The sequence below is a fragment of the Marmota flaviventris genome, chromosome 4, assembly GCF_047511675.1.
Source record: "Marmota flaviventris isolate mMarFla1 chromosome 4, mMarFla1.hap1, whole genome shotgun sequence".
Classification (NCBI taxonomy): domain Eukaryota; kingdom Metazoa; phylum Chordata; class Mammalia; order Rodentia; family Sciuridae; genus Marmota; species Marmota flaviventris.
The window spans coordinates 70941911-70956424 of NC_092501.1; the positions used below are offsets into that span (position 1 = coordinate 70941911).

Sequence of the window (14514 nt, forward strand, 5' to 3'; positions counted from 1 at the left end):
GCAGAAGTCACACATTATTTTTTCTGTGTTGTGGGGTGGCACACAGATGTTGACTGGGGCTGCAGTTGTTTGGAGACTTGCCTGAGGTTGAGGAAATCTTCTTCTAGCAAGTCATGCTGGTAAGATGGTTCTTCTTCACGTGGACCTTTCATGAGATTACTGGGGTGTCCTTACATCACACTGGATGACTTGCCTTAGACCAGTAGATGTAATTCAGAGATAGTGAATTCTTCATCTTGCAAAGTGATGCAGTAAAGTAGCTAAGAGGCCTAGCCAAGTCTCTTCACTGTGCCTGTAAGGCTTCATGCCAGATACTACATGGCTAGCTTCTTTCTCCAGGTAAGCCTCTGCTAAAGAGCACCCCTCTTCAGAAAGGTCTTTCCTCACTAACTCCTGCCACTTTCTTTTTTCTTATGCATCAGTGTTTCTTTTTATAACATTTGTCACTGTATGACATACTGTCACATATTTATTTTCTTGTTTATTATCTTTCTCCTTCATTCGAGTAAAAACATCTTCAAGATAGGAATTTGCCATATTTCATGTGCTCAGAGCAGGTGCCTGAATGTTAATGCTATGTGTTGAATGATGAATGGTTTAAGAATACTGGCTCAATAGTCAGACTCAGATTTGGAGTCTGATTCTGCTACATTTTAGATGGGTCAGAAAATTAATTTCTGGAAGGTGCCTCTGCTCACCACTCTCCTACCAATGAATTATTTAACTTCTGTACCCTTCAATGTTCTGAGTTAAAAAAAAAAAGAGGTCCACAATACCTACTTCTTGGGATTGTTCTAAATATTTTCAAATGACATTATATATATATATAATACCTAGGATTGTGCTTGCACATAGCAATCTATAAAATGTTAGCTATTGCTATAGCTGTTACTGTTGTTCTTGTTATTGTTACTATAATAGTAAACAGAGTGAAGGGCCACATGAAAGGGGTATCAAAGGGATGGATCAGTGATTAAACTCAGGAGACGCTTTTCTCATGCTGAGTTTGTATGTTATCCCCTTTGTTGGTTCATTTTTCTTTTTTTCCTAAAGGTCCTGAACAGACTGCAGAGTAAATACGGCTCCCTGTACAGAAGAGACAATGTTATCCTGAGTGGCACTCACACACACTCGGGTCCAGCAGGATATTTCCAGTACACTATATTTGTCATTGCCAGTGAAGGATTTAGCAATCGAACCTTTGAGTACATGGTCACTGGTATTGTGAAGGTAGGCAAAGAGTCCCCAAGGCAGCTGTTCCTGACCCTTCTTACCTGGGTTTTAGGAGTGATTTGGTGTGACACAGAGACTCCCTCTAGGATCCAGGTCTGACATAAAAGTGTTAGTGCCTTTCTATCTTTCTCCTTCCTGACTCTCTTTGGCTTCTGGTTCTGAGCCACGGACTGTTAGGCAAGAGGCACTGATTGATAGGAACAGGATGCTTCTATGGCAGTAAGCCCCAAGCCATCTAAAGACAGAAAACACTTTGTTGGTGACTCTTATAAATTATAAGGCCTCACATGATCTGTTCCCTGCACAGAGTCACTGGAAGAGGAACTTATCAAAGAACTACAATTGCAAATAACTTAATATTTCTTTATATGTCTCAAAGAATGAAGAGGATACAATTGGTAAAAACACATCCTCATTCTCAAGTCTTCTTCAGCAGAACCAACCCCCCTGGGGACTTCTCACCAACACCCTCAAGCTCCTCACCATTCCTAGGTCAAATGCCTTGTCCCCCCCCCCCCCTCCCCTGTGCTCCGGCTACTGTTTGTGCACAGAGATCTTGTGTATGTTGTTCTTCCTCCCTAGGCCTTCCAGGTTTAGTCTCTACTTTTCCTCACAAAGTCACCCCAAATTTCATCTGGCAAAGGCAGAATTTTCTTTACAACAGTGTTTTTCACGCTGTGGCTAGCAGTGTGTTCATAGCTTGTAAAATAAATTTTGGAGGTGGCAATAAGTGTTACATGCAGAAGCACTTCAATAGAATAGATGGGAAAATATCGCAGTACATGACCCACAGTGAGGATAGAGTTTGTCTTATGTACTTTTGTCTTAGGGTGCATATGTTGGTTTGTAATAAGTTATGATGAAAAATGTATCTCTCACTGTGGTTTCAGTTAAAAAAAAAAAAAAAGGAAAAACAAGTTTGAAAAACTGCCTTAGAGGGTGGTGGGATGGAGAGGGCAGAGAGGGTGGAACACTTGTATGTTAACAAATCATGCCCCAGTGTCTTGGGAGTCAAGTCTGCTATATTGGCCATTTAAATGGCAGTCCTGAGGGCAGAGGTCACAAGAGCTAATGGACACTCTTCTTACCTACACACAGCACTTCCTCTGTCTCAGCCCTGAAGGCCCTATCTGTTTACCTACAGATGACAACAGCCATGTGGCTGTTCAGCTTTTAACCTATAGTGGGGACACCTTACAAAGGAAATTGTTTATAGGGCTCTTCTTTTACATGGATTAAGTCGTCACCTCCACCAGGATGTCGAAGCTTACAACTCCCTCTTCTTCCTTCTTTTAACTTTCAGAGCATCGAGATAGCACATGAAAATATGAAACCAGCCAAAATCTTCATCAATAAAGGAGATGTCGAGGGTGTGCAGATCAATCGAAGTCCTACATCTTACCTTAGGAATCCACAGTCAGAGAGAGCAAGGTGAGGGAAATGATCAAAACAGCATCATTGCATTTCCCTTGAGAAAAGCCACAAAATCAAAAAGTTGTTATTGGTGGCCATGGTAGGATCCTAGGAGAGTATGAAAGCTAAAATAATTTTAGAACATGTTCATCTAGGGCAAGCAGAAACAAAGAGTGAATATAATAATGAACTCCCAATATTTTCTTTTCATATATTTCTGTCCTTTGTTGGCGTAGGGAGCCATGGTAGATGTCTACTCTGGGCTGTGAAATCAGGCACAAGTATTCAACTTAGCTTTATCACTTCCTAATTGTGTGGCCTTTAAGAATTTACTTAATTTATTGACTCTTAGCTTTGTCATCTGTAAAATGGAGACTAAAATGTGCATAACACATTTTTGTTAAATTAAAAAATAGCTGTTTTATTATGTGTTATGTAGAAGGAATCATCTAAATTCATCAGAGTGGGGCAAGGGAGAGAAGATTAAAACATAAAAATAAAAAAGAGAATCTGGAAGGAAAAGCAAGAAATGAAACCAACATAACTAAATTAAACATCTAAAGGAGACGATTTTTTTTAAATAGTTGGTTACAAGGTTGTAACAGAAGAGAAGTACTTGGCTGCTATGGCATTGTACAACATCTGTTTCAACTTGACTTTGACATTTTATATTTGTCTGCATATTTTTCAATGGCTTTCAGAGGTATTGATTTTTAGAAACTAAAATCTGATTTTCCTTGAAAAGACATAAAGGAACACTTAAGTTGCAGGTATTGAATGATTTTGGTTTTGTATACTCCTGCACATTCCAAGAGATTCCATTAAAAGTTGATATAAGTAGAAATGTCAAAGACAAATCATTTTCTAAAAATCATTTTCTATATGTTATATAATATTACATCTATTATATAAAAATATATAGTTCAACTCTGGTCAGTTTACTTAGTCCTCCTAAGGTCAATCATGATTACGAACCATTTCCTTACTGAAGAATGAGGTACTGGATGGGGTTCACAGAACTGTTGCTTTTCAAGGAATATCACTGAGGCATTTTTTTTCCAGCTTTTATTATTTGCCATACATGAGGGCCAGTCTTTAACATAGAACTAAGTATCTTTATTTCACTGACTAGGTATTCTTCAAATACAGACAAGGAAATGCTACTCTTGAAAATAGTGGATTTGAATGGAGATGACATGGGCCTTATCAGGTACTCTATTTTCTTTTTCTTCTTTTTTAAATGTGTCTGGAGATCTTTCCTTAATTACAGGGAGAAAAAAGAGACTAGAGTAGTACCCATAGATGCTGAAAAAAAATATGGGGTTAAGAGTTCAGGCTTGGAGTCGTATACAACTGGGGCCCAGTCATGGAGCTTTGGGCAAGGTTCTCAGTCTCTCAGGGCTTAGTGTGTGGCCTGTAAATTAGGGCTGATATAAGGATGACTCAGTGAGGAGTCCTGGTGAGGCGCTCAGCATAGCTTCTGGCACATGACATAAATACTCAGTAAATGTTGGTGTTCATTACTTCATCAGATGGAAAGTTTCTATGATGTGGACAGTTATTTCTTGATAAAATAAGAAAATAACCTGACCAATCAGGCAAGTGACTACGGGTTTAACACTTTTTATATTTTCCTAAGAGAATCAAATCTAATGCAAGGCAGTGCCAATTAGGAATAGGAAGAACTCAGCACATATTTTAACTGTTATATGGCAGTGACAATATATAGGAAAACGGATTTGGTTTTCTTCAAAAAGTAGGAATTTACATTCCTATGTGATTTTGGTCATTGAAATTGGACCGACTCAGGAATTGACTGGGTGGGTAATGTTGTTCTAGACACCTTGACCTGTGGACTTACAAAAGATACAAAAATGCCCTCAGAGAAATGTTTAATAGTGCTTGGGTGCTAAAGTCAAATGGCTTGGATTTACTCTGGACTCTCATCCTTATTAACTGTGTGACTTTAGACAAGTTATGTGACTACTCTATCTCCCAGTTTTCTTATCCCTATACAATTTTGAGCATTCTATGGGAGGAAGGTGTTTTTTGCTTTGTTAAAACATTGATAAGTGGGGCTGGGGATGTGGCTCAAGCGGTAGCGTGCTTGCCTGGCATGCGTGTGGCCCGGGTTCGATCCTCAGCACCACATGCAAACAAAGATGTTGTGTCTGCTGAGAACGAAAAAATAAATATTAAAAAAAAATTAAAAAAAAACATTGATAATTATTAGAGTGATGGCAAAGAGTTGGCCAAGTAGAACCATGAAATATCTAAATGAAAGATTCTATGTGAGTAAAACTAAAAGCAAATTTTAAAAATTAAAGTAAATTAAAAGTAACCCAGTACTGAAGAAAAATAGACTATGATACATAGTTTATCACATACCCAGTTTGGCTCTAAAATTAGGTGGAGTAGTTTCATGGTGATAAAGAGTTGAAGTTTCAGGGTAAGGTTGACTTGGGTTCACATTCAAGCCCTGCTTTGCCTGGGGAAAATTATACCTACTTAGACTTCAGTTATTCTATTTGAAAGTGGGAATAATAATACCATATAGAATGGTTTGGGGATTAAATGAGATAATGCATGCAAAATTCTAATTTTGTGCATGGCATAGACAACAAAATCCTTTTAGCTAAAAGACAAGGTAGAATATAATTTGCCTCTGCTAAATAATTCCATTATTGGCATATAAAAGTGCTTGAAACTTTTAGCATTGGAATTACTTTTTTGGGTATAAAATGAGGTTACTAAAAACTCCCTGATAAACTTTGCTAGGTGGGCTGACATGATAAGATTTATTCTTCCATTACAATAAATTCATCTACTGATTAATTGCCACCTAGCATTTAACTCAGAATTTCTAAATGTCAGTCATGCAACTGTGTTGCTTTGGGTATGTTATGATGAATAAGACACAGTTCCTCTCTTCACGAGTCTTACAGGTTAGTGGGGTGTCTGGGGTGGGTGACAAGATAAATAGATAAGTCATCATAACATAAATAAGATGGCCAAAAGTGCTGTTATATAGGCATAAATAAATGCTATGGGACTTTAGATGATGTAGCCATGAGTTCTTGGGCACACACTGTAAAAGGTTTCCAAGAGAAAATGACATTGGAGCTGGATCTTGAAGGAGTCATGGGATTTCTCAAGGCATCATGGAGACAGTGAGTTCTGAGGCGAGAGTGAATGCTAGGTCAGAGAGTAGGTGGGAAGTGTACTGAATAGGGAAGGAAGATCTAGATTGTGGTTCATGTTGGTATGGAATTTGATTAGGACATAAATCTCTGACAAGTTATGTTGAGTATACCATGTTTGTTGGGAGAAGGTGGTTTTTTGCTTTGTTTTGTCAGCTTTTTCACTGCTGTGACCAAAAGACCTGACAAGAACAATTTTAGAGAAAGGAAAGTTTATTTGGCTCATGATTTCAGAGGTCTCAGTCCATAGATGGCTGACTCCATTCTTCAGGACCTGAGGTGAGGCATAACATCATGGCAGGATGTGTGGTGGAGCAAAGCATCTCAGGACTTAGCAAGAAGCAGAGAGAGATAGAATCCCCTTACCACAGACAAAATATATACCCCAAAGACATATCCACCAATGACTCATCTCCTTACTGCCTACAGTTATCATCCAGTTAATCCCTATCAGAGTATTAATGCACTGATTAAGTTAAGGGTGTTGTAACTCAATCATTTCACCTGTAAGCTTTCTTGCATTGTCTCACACATGAGCTTTTGGGGGATACCTTATCTCTAAGCCATAACTTCCTTATAGTTTCTATTTAACCTCTTGGACTGATGGTTGATTTTATTCATGATTCCCTTTTATTAGTTTCTAAATCATTTAACAATGGGAAAAGAAAATTTTAAAAAGCTAGCTTTTTGTCCAGATGTTCTTCACCCTTTTGTATATAACTGTATTACATATCTGGAAGTCTCAGGGTCAATGGTCAAGGTTATAGTAAAGGTTTTCCATCTGCTGTGCTTAACATGCTGCAGTAATTTTCCATTGTTTCTATAGTTGCCATATGTTATCCTTGATGTAATTGCTCCTGCAATTGCCTCTGGTTTCATAGTGATAATAACTCTTTGAATACATTAAAAATGATCTAAAACATAAAGTGAAATCTGGGCTGTTAGGTAACTAAGCCACCACAAGTAGGTGTCTGCTGTTAGATTCCCAAGGTGTAAGGAGTTTGGAAACACAGAATCAGAATTCTAGAGCATTGAGATCATCTAGTTCAACCTTCACCTGGGGAGCAAAAGTCATGTGGCCTGCCCAGTGTCACAGCAAAGACTCCTCTTCACACTGAAACTCTACCAAAGTTCATAATTCCTTCCTACTTTTATTTTTGTTTTCCTTTCTTCAGTCAACAAGTCTACATGAGGCACCTAATATGTGCCACCCATACTTTTAGTCCTTGGAATGATGCATTCCCTGGCCTTGGAATCCAGAACCAAATACCTTGGAATCAAATACCTAAGTTTGTGTTCCTTGAATGAATCCCTTAAACTCTCTGAGACTTTTCTCACATTTCTCAATATGGGTATCCTATCTTCTTTTTACGAAGAGATTATTATTTGTTCACTCATTCATTTATTAAATCTCTGTGGAGTGTGTATGTCATGAACTGAGCTAGTCCTAGGAATACAATCATGAGCAAAAGCAGACATAGTTGCTGCCCTTTATAGTCTACTGATGGAGATAGAAGGCATATAAATAGACACAAAATACAAATAAAATTACAGTTGGCTTAAGTGCTAATTTAACAAATTGTATAATAATAATAATAATAATAATAATAATAATAATAACAATGTTATATACTGAATTATAATGAGATTAAGTAGGAAGGAAGGTGTGTGTAGAATTATCTTGAAGAATTTTGATCATGTCAGAAGATTTGAAAATGTTTCCCTGAGGAAGAGACAAAAGCTGAAGGAAGAATAGGAATTAACTGGCAAAATGGGGTATAGAAAAGAACACTTAGCACAGTGGGAGAAAGATGTGTAAAAACTCTGGGATCCTTTTGACTTATGGGAGGTCTGTATGTCTGGAGCACAAAGGACAAAGGGTCAGAGTGTTGTGAGATACAGCAAGAGATTAGATGTCACAATAAAGACTTTGGTTTTTATACTAAGAGAAATGGAAAATCATTACAGTATTTTAAACTGGGATTGGGTAGGGACTATTGAAAGGTTAGGAACAACAGAGACTTGAGGAATGAAATAAATCTATGTGGGCAAATCTCTTTCATAGGTCACAAAACCCTCTACAATTGTCAGTCCCTCACTTGACCTATGTCAGGAAAATATCTATACCTTTTTGGACATAGAGAACATATTGGGAATGTTCTGAATTAAAATATAAGCCAAATATAAATATAAGAAAAATATATACAAAATCTACTTTGGGAAACTTTGGAAGGCACCCCAGAGTCTGTCATCCAGAGGAGACAAAACAGAGCCTTGAGAAATTCTGATACATTAAGTCAGCACATGTATGAAGAAAGTATGAAGGAGGAGAACAAAACAGAGGTTTAAAAAAGAAAGAAAGAAAGAAAGAAAGAAAGAAAGAAAGAAAGAAAGAAAGAAAGAAAGAAAGAAAGAAAGAAAGGAACCCAAATGGCAGCTCTGGTTAGTGGAATAGCCACTTGTCACACAGCCAGCCTGGTGAAAGCAGCCCTGAGCGGCCGGGAAGATGGGCTTGGGCTGCAACAGAACAGCCAGCATCTTGCTTTACTTCCCTTGAGTTTGCCGGAGTGGCATGAATTCCTCTTTTTCTTCCCTTTCTTTGCTTTCTGTCAGCCCTCTAAGAATCAGTATGATGTGGTTCCTATTTATTGGAGTCAGAGGGAAGGTCTCAGCAGGTCTTTGAATGATTGCTTAATTGCCTTCTATTTTATTTATTGCTAATCCTTGAATTCTTACAGAAAGGGAACCACCATTTGACCCAGCTCTCCCTCTCCTCGGTCTATACCCAAAGGACTTAAAAATAGCACACTACAGGGACACAGCCACATCAATGTTTATAGCAGCACAATTCACAATAGCTAAACTGTGGAACCAACCTAGATGCCCTTCAATAGATGAATGGATAAAGAAAATGTGGCATATATACACAATGGAATATTACTCAGCAAAAAAATAGAATAAAATCATGGCATTTGCAGGTAAATGGATGGCGTTAGAGAAGATAATGCTAAGTGAAGTTAGCCAATCCCCCCAAATCATATGACAAATGTTTTCTCTGATATAAAGAGGCTGATTCATAGTGAAGTAGGGAGGGAGAGCATGGGAGGAAGAATAGACGAACTCTAGATAGTGCAGACAGGTGGGAAGGGAAGGGAGGGGGCATGGGGTTAGAAATGATGGTGGAATGTGATGGACATCGTTATTCAAAGTACATGCATGAGGACATCAATTGGTGTGAACATACTTTATATACAGAGATGTGAAAAATTGTGCTTTATATGTGTAATAAGAATTGTAATGTATTCCACAATCACATATAAATAAAAATATTAATTAATAAAAAAAAGAAAGGGATCCTGTAAGGGCACTCTTCAAAGACATTTAAAAAAATAACAGGGCAGTGATTTGTATAAGCTATTTGAATAATTTGTGTACAAACAGAAAAAATCCAATTTGTGGAATTACACTAATTTATTTGAATCATATTGACTTACAGAACTCAGACGTGCCTGTGTGTTTAAATCTCCTTTACCCTTTATAACTATGACTTTTTGAATTACAATGTCCATCTATACTGCTTCTTCCACTCTACCCTGTCTACTCTCCCCTTAGTTCACTTGATCCTATTCAAATTGCAAATGTCAAAAACTTAGTGACTGCCATTCACAACACTATTTTTGACCTCTTTAAAAATCCGTCTCACCTGATCTTTGTCTTCATAAATTCCTCTATTTGCATTAAATCTGGTTTATAAAGCCCTGCTGTCTGCCACTGTATCACTGATATATTTTTTTCCCTGTTAAGTTGATCTGAATCTTAACGCCTTCTTCCTGCTCTGCCTCTCTTGTCTGCATGCTCACGTGCTTCTCTAGTAGAGCACAGGCCATGGGTGTGTAGTGAGCTCTCACCCTGTGTTTGGTCCATTTTCACATAAGGAAAAGGTACTGGGTCGGGACTTTTTTCATGACAAGGGTGATGACAGTTGGCTGACAACAGAGATAAATCAGGCTTGTTAGATTGTCCCAAGTTTAGAAAACAAAGCCATAAAAACCAGTTGGCAGGAGACATTGGACTTGACTGTTGGAAAGTTTTAACCTGAAGAAACTTTGAGGGCTGGGGATGTGGCTCAAGCAGTAGTGCGCTCGCCTGGCATGCGTGCGGTGCGGGTTCGATCCTCAGCACCACATACAAAGATGCTGTGTACACGAAAAACTAAAAGAAAAATAAATATTAAAAAATTCTGTCTCTCTCTCTCTCACTCTTTCTTAAAAAAGAAAAAAAAGAAATTTTGAAGGTTTTTTTTTTAAGGTTATATTTTTTCCGAGTATTACTATTATTATTATTATTATTATTGGTATTTAAATAAGATGTATTCACCATATTTAAAAAAAAACTTGAAAAAATATAGAAAGTAGAAAGGAAAAAAAATTTAATATACCTCCAAATTGTACCCCAAACTATCCATGGTTAATATTCAGGTAATTTGCATCTGTTCTCTTTCCTATGTGGAGCTCATAAGAAGAAATAAGCATGCCTGCAAGGTCCTGCTGCAGAGCTGGAAGCTTATTTGGTTTTACTCACTTTGGGCACTGAAACTTCAAAATACTATGAAAATGTTAACAATGTTATTTTCATGTATTAAGACAATCGTGTGGTTTTTAAGTTGCTTGCTCAGTTTTGTAGTGACTCTCATATCCAAAAATGATTTGTTTTAAATTTGAAAGATAAATATCGTTAACTCGACTTTTTGTAGGTTAGAATTTGCCATGTATATATATTTTTTCCTGTCATTTTCATTTAATCTTTCTTTGTTCTCATGTTTTAAGAGTATCTCTTATGAATACCATATAGCTCTATTTATTCATTTTGTATTCTGACTATCTTTCAATGAGTGAGTTGAGTCTATTTTCAGAAATTGTGATTATTATATGTCTGGACTTTTCTCTATCTCCCCATTCTTTGTTATTCTATTAATATTTTCATACATAGCCTTAGACTTTTTTTCTAAACATTTATAATATTTTTATTTAAAAGATGAGATTTTAGTGCATATATAGTTTGATGATTTTTTTCATTAGCACCTTATGAATATATTTAAGGGCTAGTTAGTATTTTTTTTAAATCACCATTTAAAAATTTCTATATAGTAGTTCATCATAGATATTAGAAAATACTCAACCCAATCAACAATCATTGGGTATTTAAGTTGTTTACAGGTTTTTCCATCATAAAATACATTGTGATAAGAATTCTTAAATAAATAATATTTGCCAATGATTCCTTAAGCTAAATTCCTAGAAGTGGGATTGCTGAGCCAAACGGAATGTTTAAATTATAAAACTCTTCCTATAAACTGCCAAACAGCCCTCTGGAAAGGTTTTTCTGGTTTACATTCCTACTGCAAACAGGAGCAGAATGTCCTGGGCTCTTGCCAATCATGTGTATTATCATACATTATAATAACTGCCAAGCAACAGACTCAACAAAGCCAAATTAAGATGTTTTCCTTTGAATTTCCTCAGTTCTTAGTTGGTTTGAATTAAAAAAAAAATCTTCTCAGCTATTTCCTGGTTTTGTTTTGTTGATCACTTAATCATACCAGTTAGGGCTCAAGAAATTTGATTTACATAACTTAATGAAATCCACCCAAACAAGATCTTTCTCCAAAATCCTTATCGGAGAGGGCATTTTAAAATTTATTTTTTATTTTTGAGGGGCCTCTTTTCATTCAGTGTTTCTGAAAGATAAGAATAGCGTGAATTGAGAAAGTATATCACTTCTCTGGCACAGAGCTGGCAGACATCTTTCCAGGATGCTGCCACCAGGTTTACCTGTAAATGCAGAAGAACCTTTCTCTAAGAGTTTAGTCTTTATTCTTTGCTTCTGCTGGTTTAAAATTCAGGTTACCCCTTAGGTAGAATGCTGGGCTGCAAAGTCCTTATAGTTTAACATTATCAATGAAACATCCTTTCCTCTCTTTCCTCCCAACAGTTTATAGTGGGGTGGGATGGGGAGGATTGGAGGGAGGTGACAGAGAGGCATGTTCATCAAAGCAATAAATGCCAACAACTACGACAGACAGAAGGTTTAGTCTTTATTCATTCCAGTGACTCCCACTTTTGAAGACCTATTTCCTGCTCCTGCAAAGTCTCCTGTAGATGGGGTAGTTCTGCACAGCACATATGGGATTGGCCAGAACTATTCATATGCTCCCACCCTGCAAGTGGGGCTGGGACCTAGAAGAGCTTATGGGTGTTTCATGAGCACTCAAGTATCTGCCACAAGAGGGCAGAGCATCCTCGTATAATTATTCATGTTCATGCTCTATGGTATGTGTGAAATACACACACACCCATACACCATATATCGGAGCATTTTCTCAGCCTTATGAATGCTGTATGTATTTATGCTCAGAGTTTTGTGCCCTTCCTTATCATCATCATCATTTGTAGCAGCAGTAGCAGTATCAGCATTGTCAACATCATCATAGTGAACGTTTATTTCATTCTTAGTATAAGACCGTATTTGTGCTAAGCTCTTTACTTATGCTAGTTCTTTTAAGTATCAAATATTGTGAAGTGGCTACTACTATTATCATTATGTTACAGACAGGAATATTGGAAATTCAATTAAGTTAAGTAGCTTGTACCTGACTCCAGAACTGGTCTGCTTGGGAACTGTAATACATGACCTCTGTATCAGTTTCCAAGGGAAGCCACATATTATGACAGACTGGGTGGCTCAAAACAACAGGAATGTATTGTCTCACAGATCGGGAGGCCCAAAGTCCAAAATTAAGGCATTCACAGAGTCGGTTCCTTCCAGAGGTTCTGAGGAACAACCTGTTCCTTGTCTCTCTCTCCACTTCTAGTGGTTACCATCAATTCTTGGCTTCCTTGCCTTATAGATATATTACTTCAATATCTGCGTTTATTGTCATATCACTTTCTTCTTTGGGTGCCTCGGTTTTTTCCTTCTTGTTATAAGACTATCAGTCATCGGATTAGAGACTGTACTAAGTCAGTATGGATTTAGTCAATCTAAGACTAAGACCTTGATTACATCTATAAAGATCTTCCAAAATAAGCCACACTCTGAAGTTCTAGGTAAATATAAATTTTGGGGGGAACTGTTCTACCCACTATGGCCTCCTTTATTGTATTTACCCAAAGAGCTTGTATATTACCATGAATCGTCATGAACACAACCTTTGAATGGTTGCACCCAATTCTGTTTTTCTATTTAGTTTACAGGAGGTCACAAATAACACCACTTAGGCCCCTGGGTATAAATCTTACAGTCATATTCTTTTCTGGGCTGACAGATGTTCCTGGCTTGGTGAGCTGTACAGGGGCTGTATTTAATCCCTACTCAGCCCTACTACCAACCACCTTTTTATACAGTGCAACCTACATACTGGACCTGGGGGTCCAAGTCTGAGAGACTGAAACTTGACTTCCACTGAGGTTCTATTAGTTTATGAATTTTTATGGTACTTTTATTTTCTGTTTTACAGTAGAAAATATACAATGTCTGAATTGAAAGAGGTTCTAGAGATCTTTTTCTCTAAATGCCTCATTCACACAGGAGAAAAACATCATTATTCTATGTTGTGCTAGTTGGCGTTCAATTGCTGTGTCAAAATGCCTCAGAAAATCAACTTAAAGGAGAAAAGATTCACTTATGATTCCAGGGGTTTAGTCTGTGATCACTTGGCTCTGTTTTTTCTGGGCCTGTGATAAGACAGAACAACTTGGCAAGGAGCATGTACTGGAATAAGATGCTCACCTCATGGTGGTTAGGAAGCAAAAGAGAAAGGTATACTCATGGACATGCCCTCAATGATCTACTTCCTCCAAGCAGGCTCCACCTCCTCAAATGTCCACCATCTCCCATGAACCCATTAAGTTAAGAATCTATCAATGAGTGAGTCCAAGGATAAGGTCAGAGCCCTCAGAATCCAGTCATCTCCCAAAGGCACCAGCTCTGAATACTGCTGCAATGTGAGCCAAGCCTTCAACCTATGAGCTTTGGGGACATTTCAGAGCCAGATCATAATATATTTATATATTAAAAATATATTATATATAATATAAATATGTGTATATTTATACATGTTACATATACATATTATATATATTTTAACCTTTATTTTATTTATTTATGTGGTGCTGAGGATTGACCCTAGTGCCTCATTGCTAGGCAAATGCTCTACCACTGAGCCCCAACCCCAGCCCCAGCCCCAAATTTTAAACAGGGTCTCATTAAGTTTCTTAGGGCCTTACTAAATTACCGAGACTGGTCTTGAACTTGTGGTTGTTCTTCCTTAGCCTCCTGAGGTGCTGAAATTGCGGGCATGTACAACCAAAACATATATTAATATGCTGCTTATTGATTCATAAAATATGGTTGAAATTTGTTATTTTTCAGTCTCAGGAATAAAGATCCAAGAATTTTAACTGATTTTGCTATAAACGAAGATAAAATCTCCAGTCCTTTGACTTTCCTCAGTATTCTTGATTGTACTATGTTGGTTGGGATATAGGCCTGTATCCCATGTTCCACCTAGGTATTTAAATAATGACATCATCATTATTTAAAAATGTTTATTATTTGGGAAATGTTCATCCTCTTAGATCTGTACTCAAACACCTTCTGAAACTAACTA

The 14514-nt window shown here is 37.3% G+C and overlaps 1 protein-coding gene across 1 annotated transcript in view; it reads left to right on the forward strand.

Annotated features, from left to right (window-relative positions):
- The window catches only part of Asah2 (N-acylsphingosine amidohydrolase 2), a 58649-nt gene that overhangs the window by 10209 nt on the left and 33926 nt on the right, over nt 1-14514 (forward strand). Inside the window, exons 4-6 of the mRNA XM_027949255.2 lie at nt 1054-1230; nt 2537-2664; nt 3779-3856. Of these exons, the coding sequence (XP_027805056.2) occupies nt 1054-1230; nt 2537-2664; nt 3779-3856 (383 nt within the window). The remainder of the gene's footprint in view (nt 1-1053; nt 1231-2536; nt 2665-3778; nt 3857-14514) is intronic.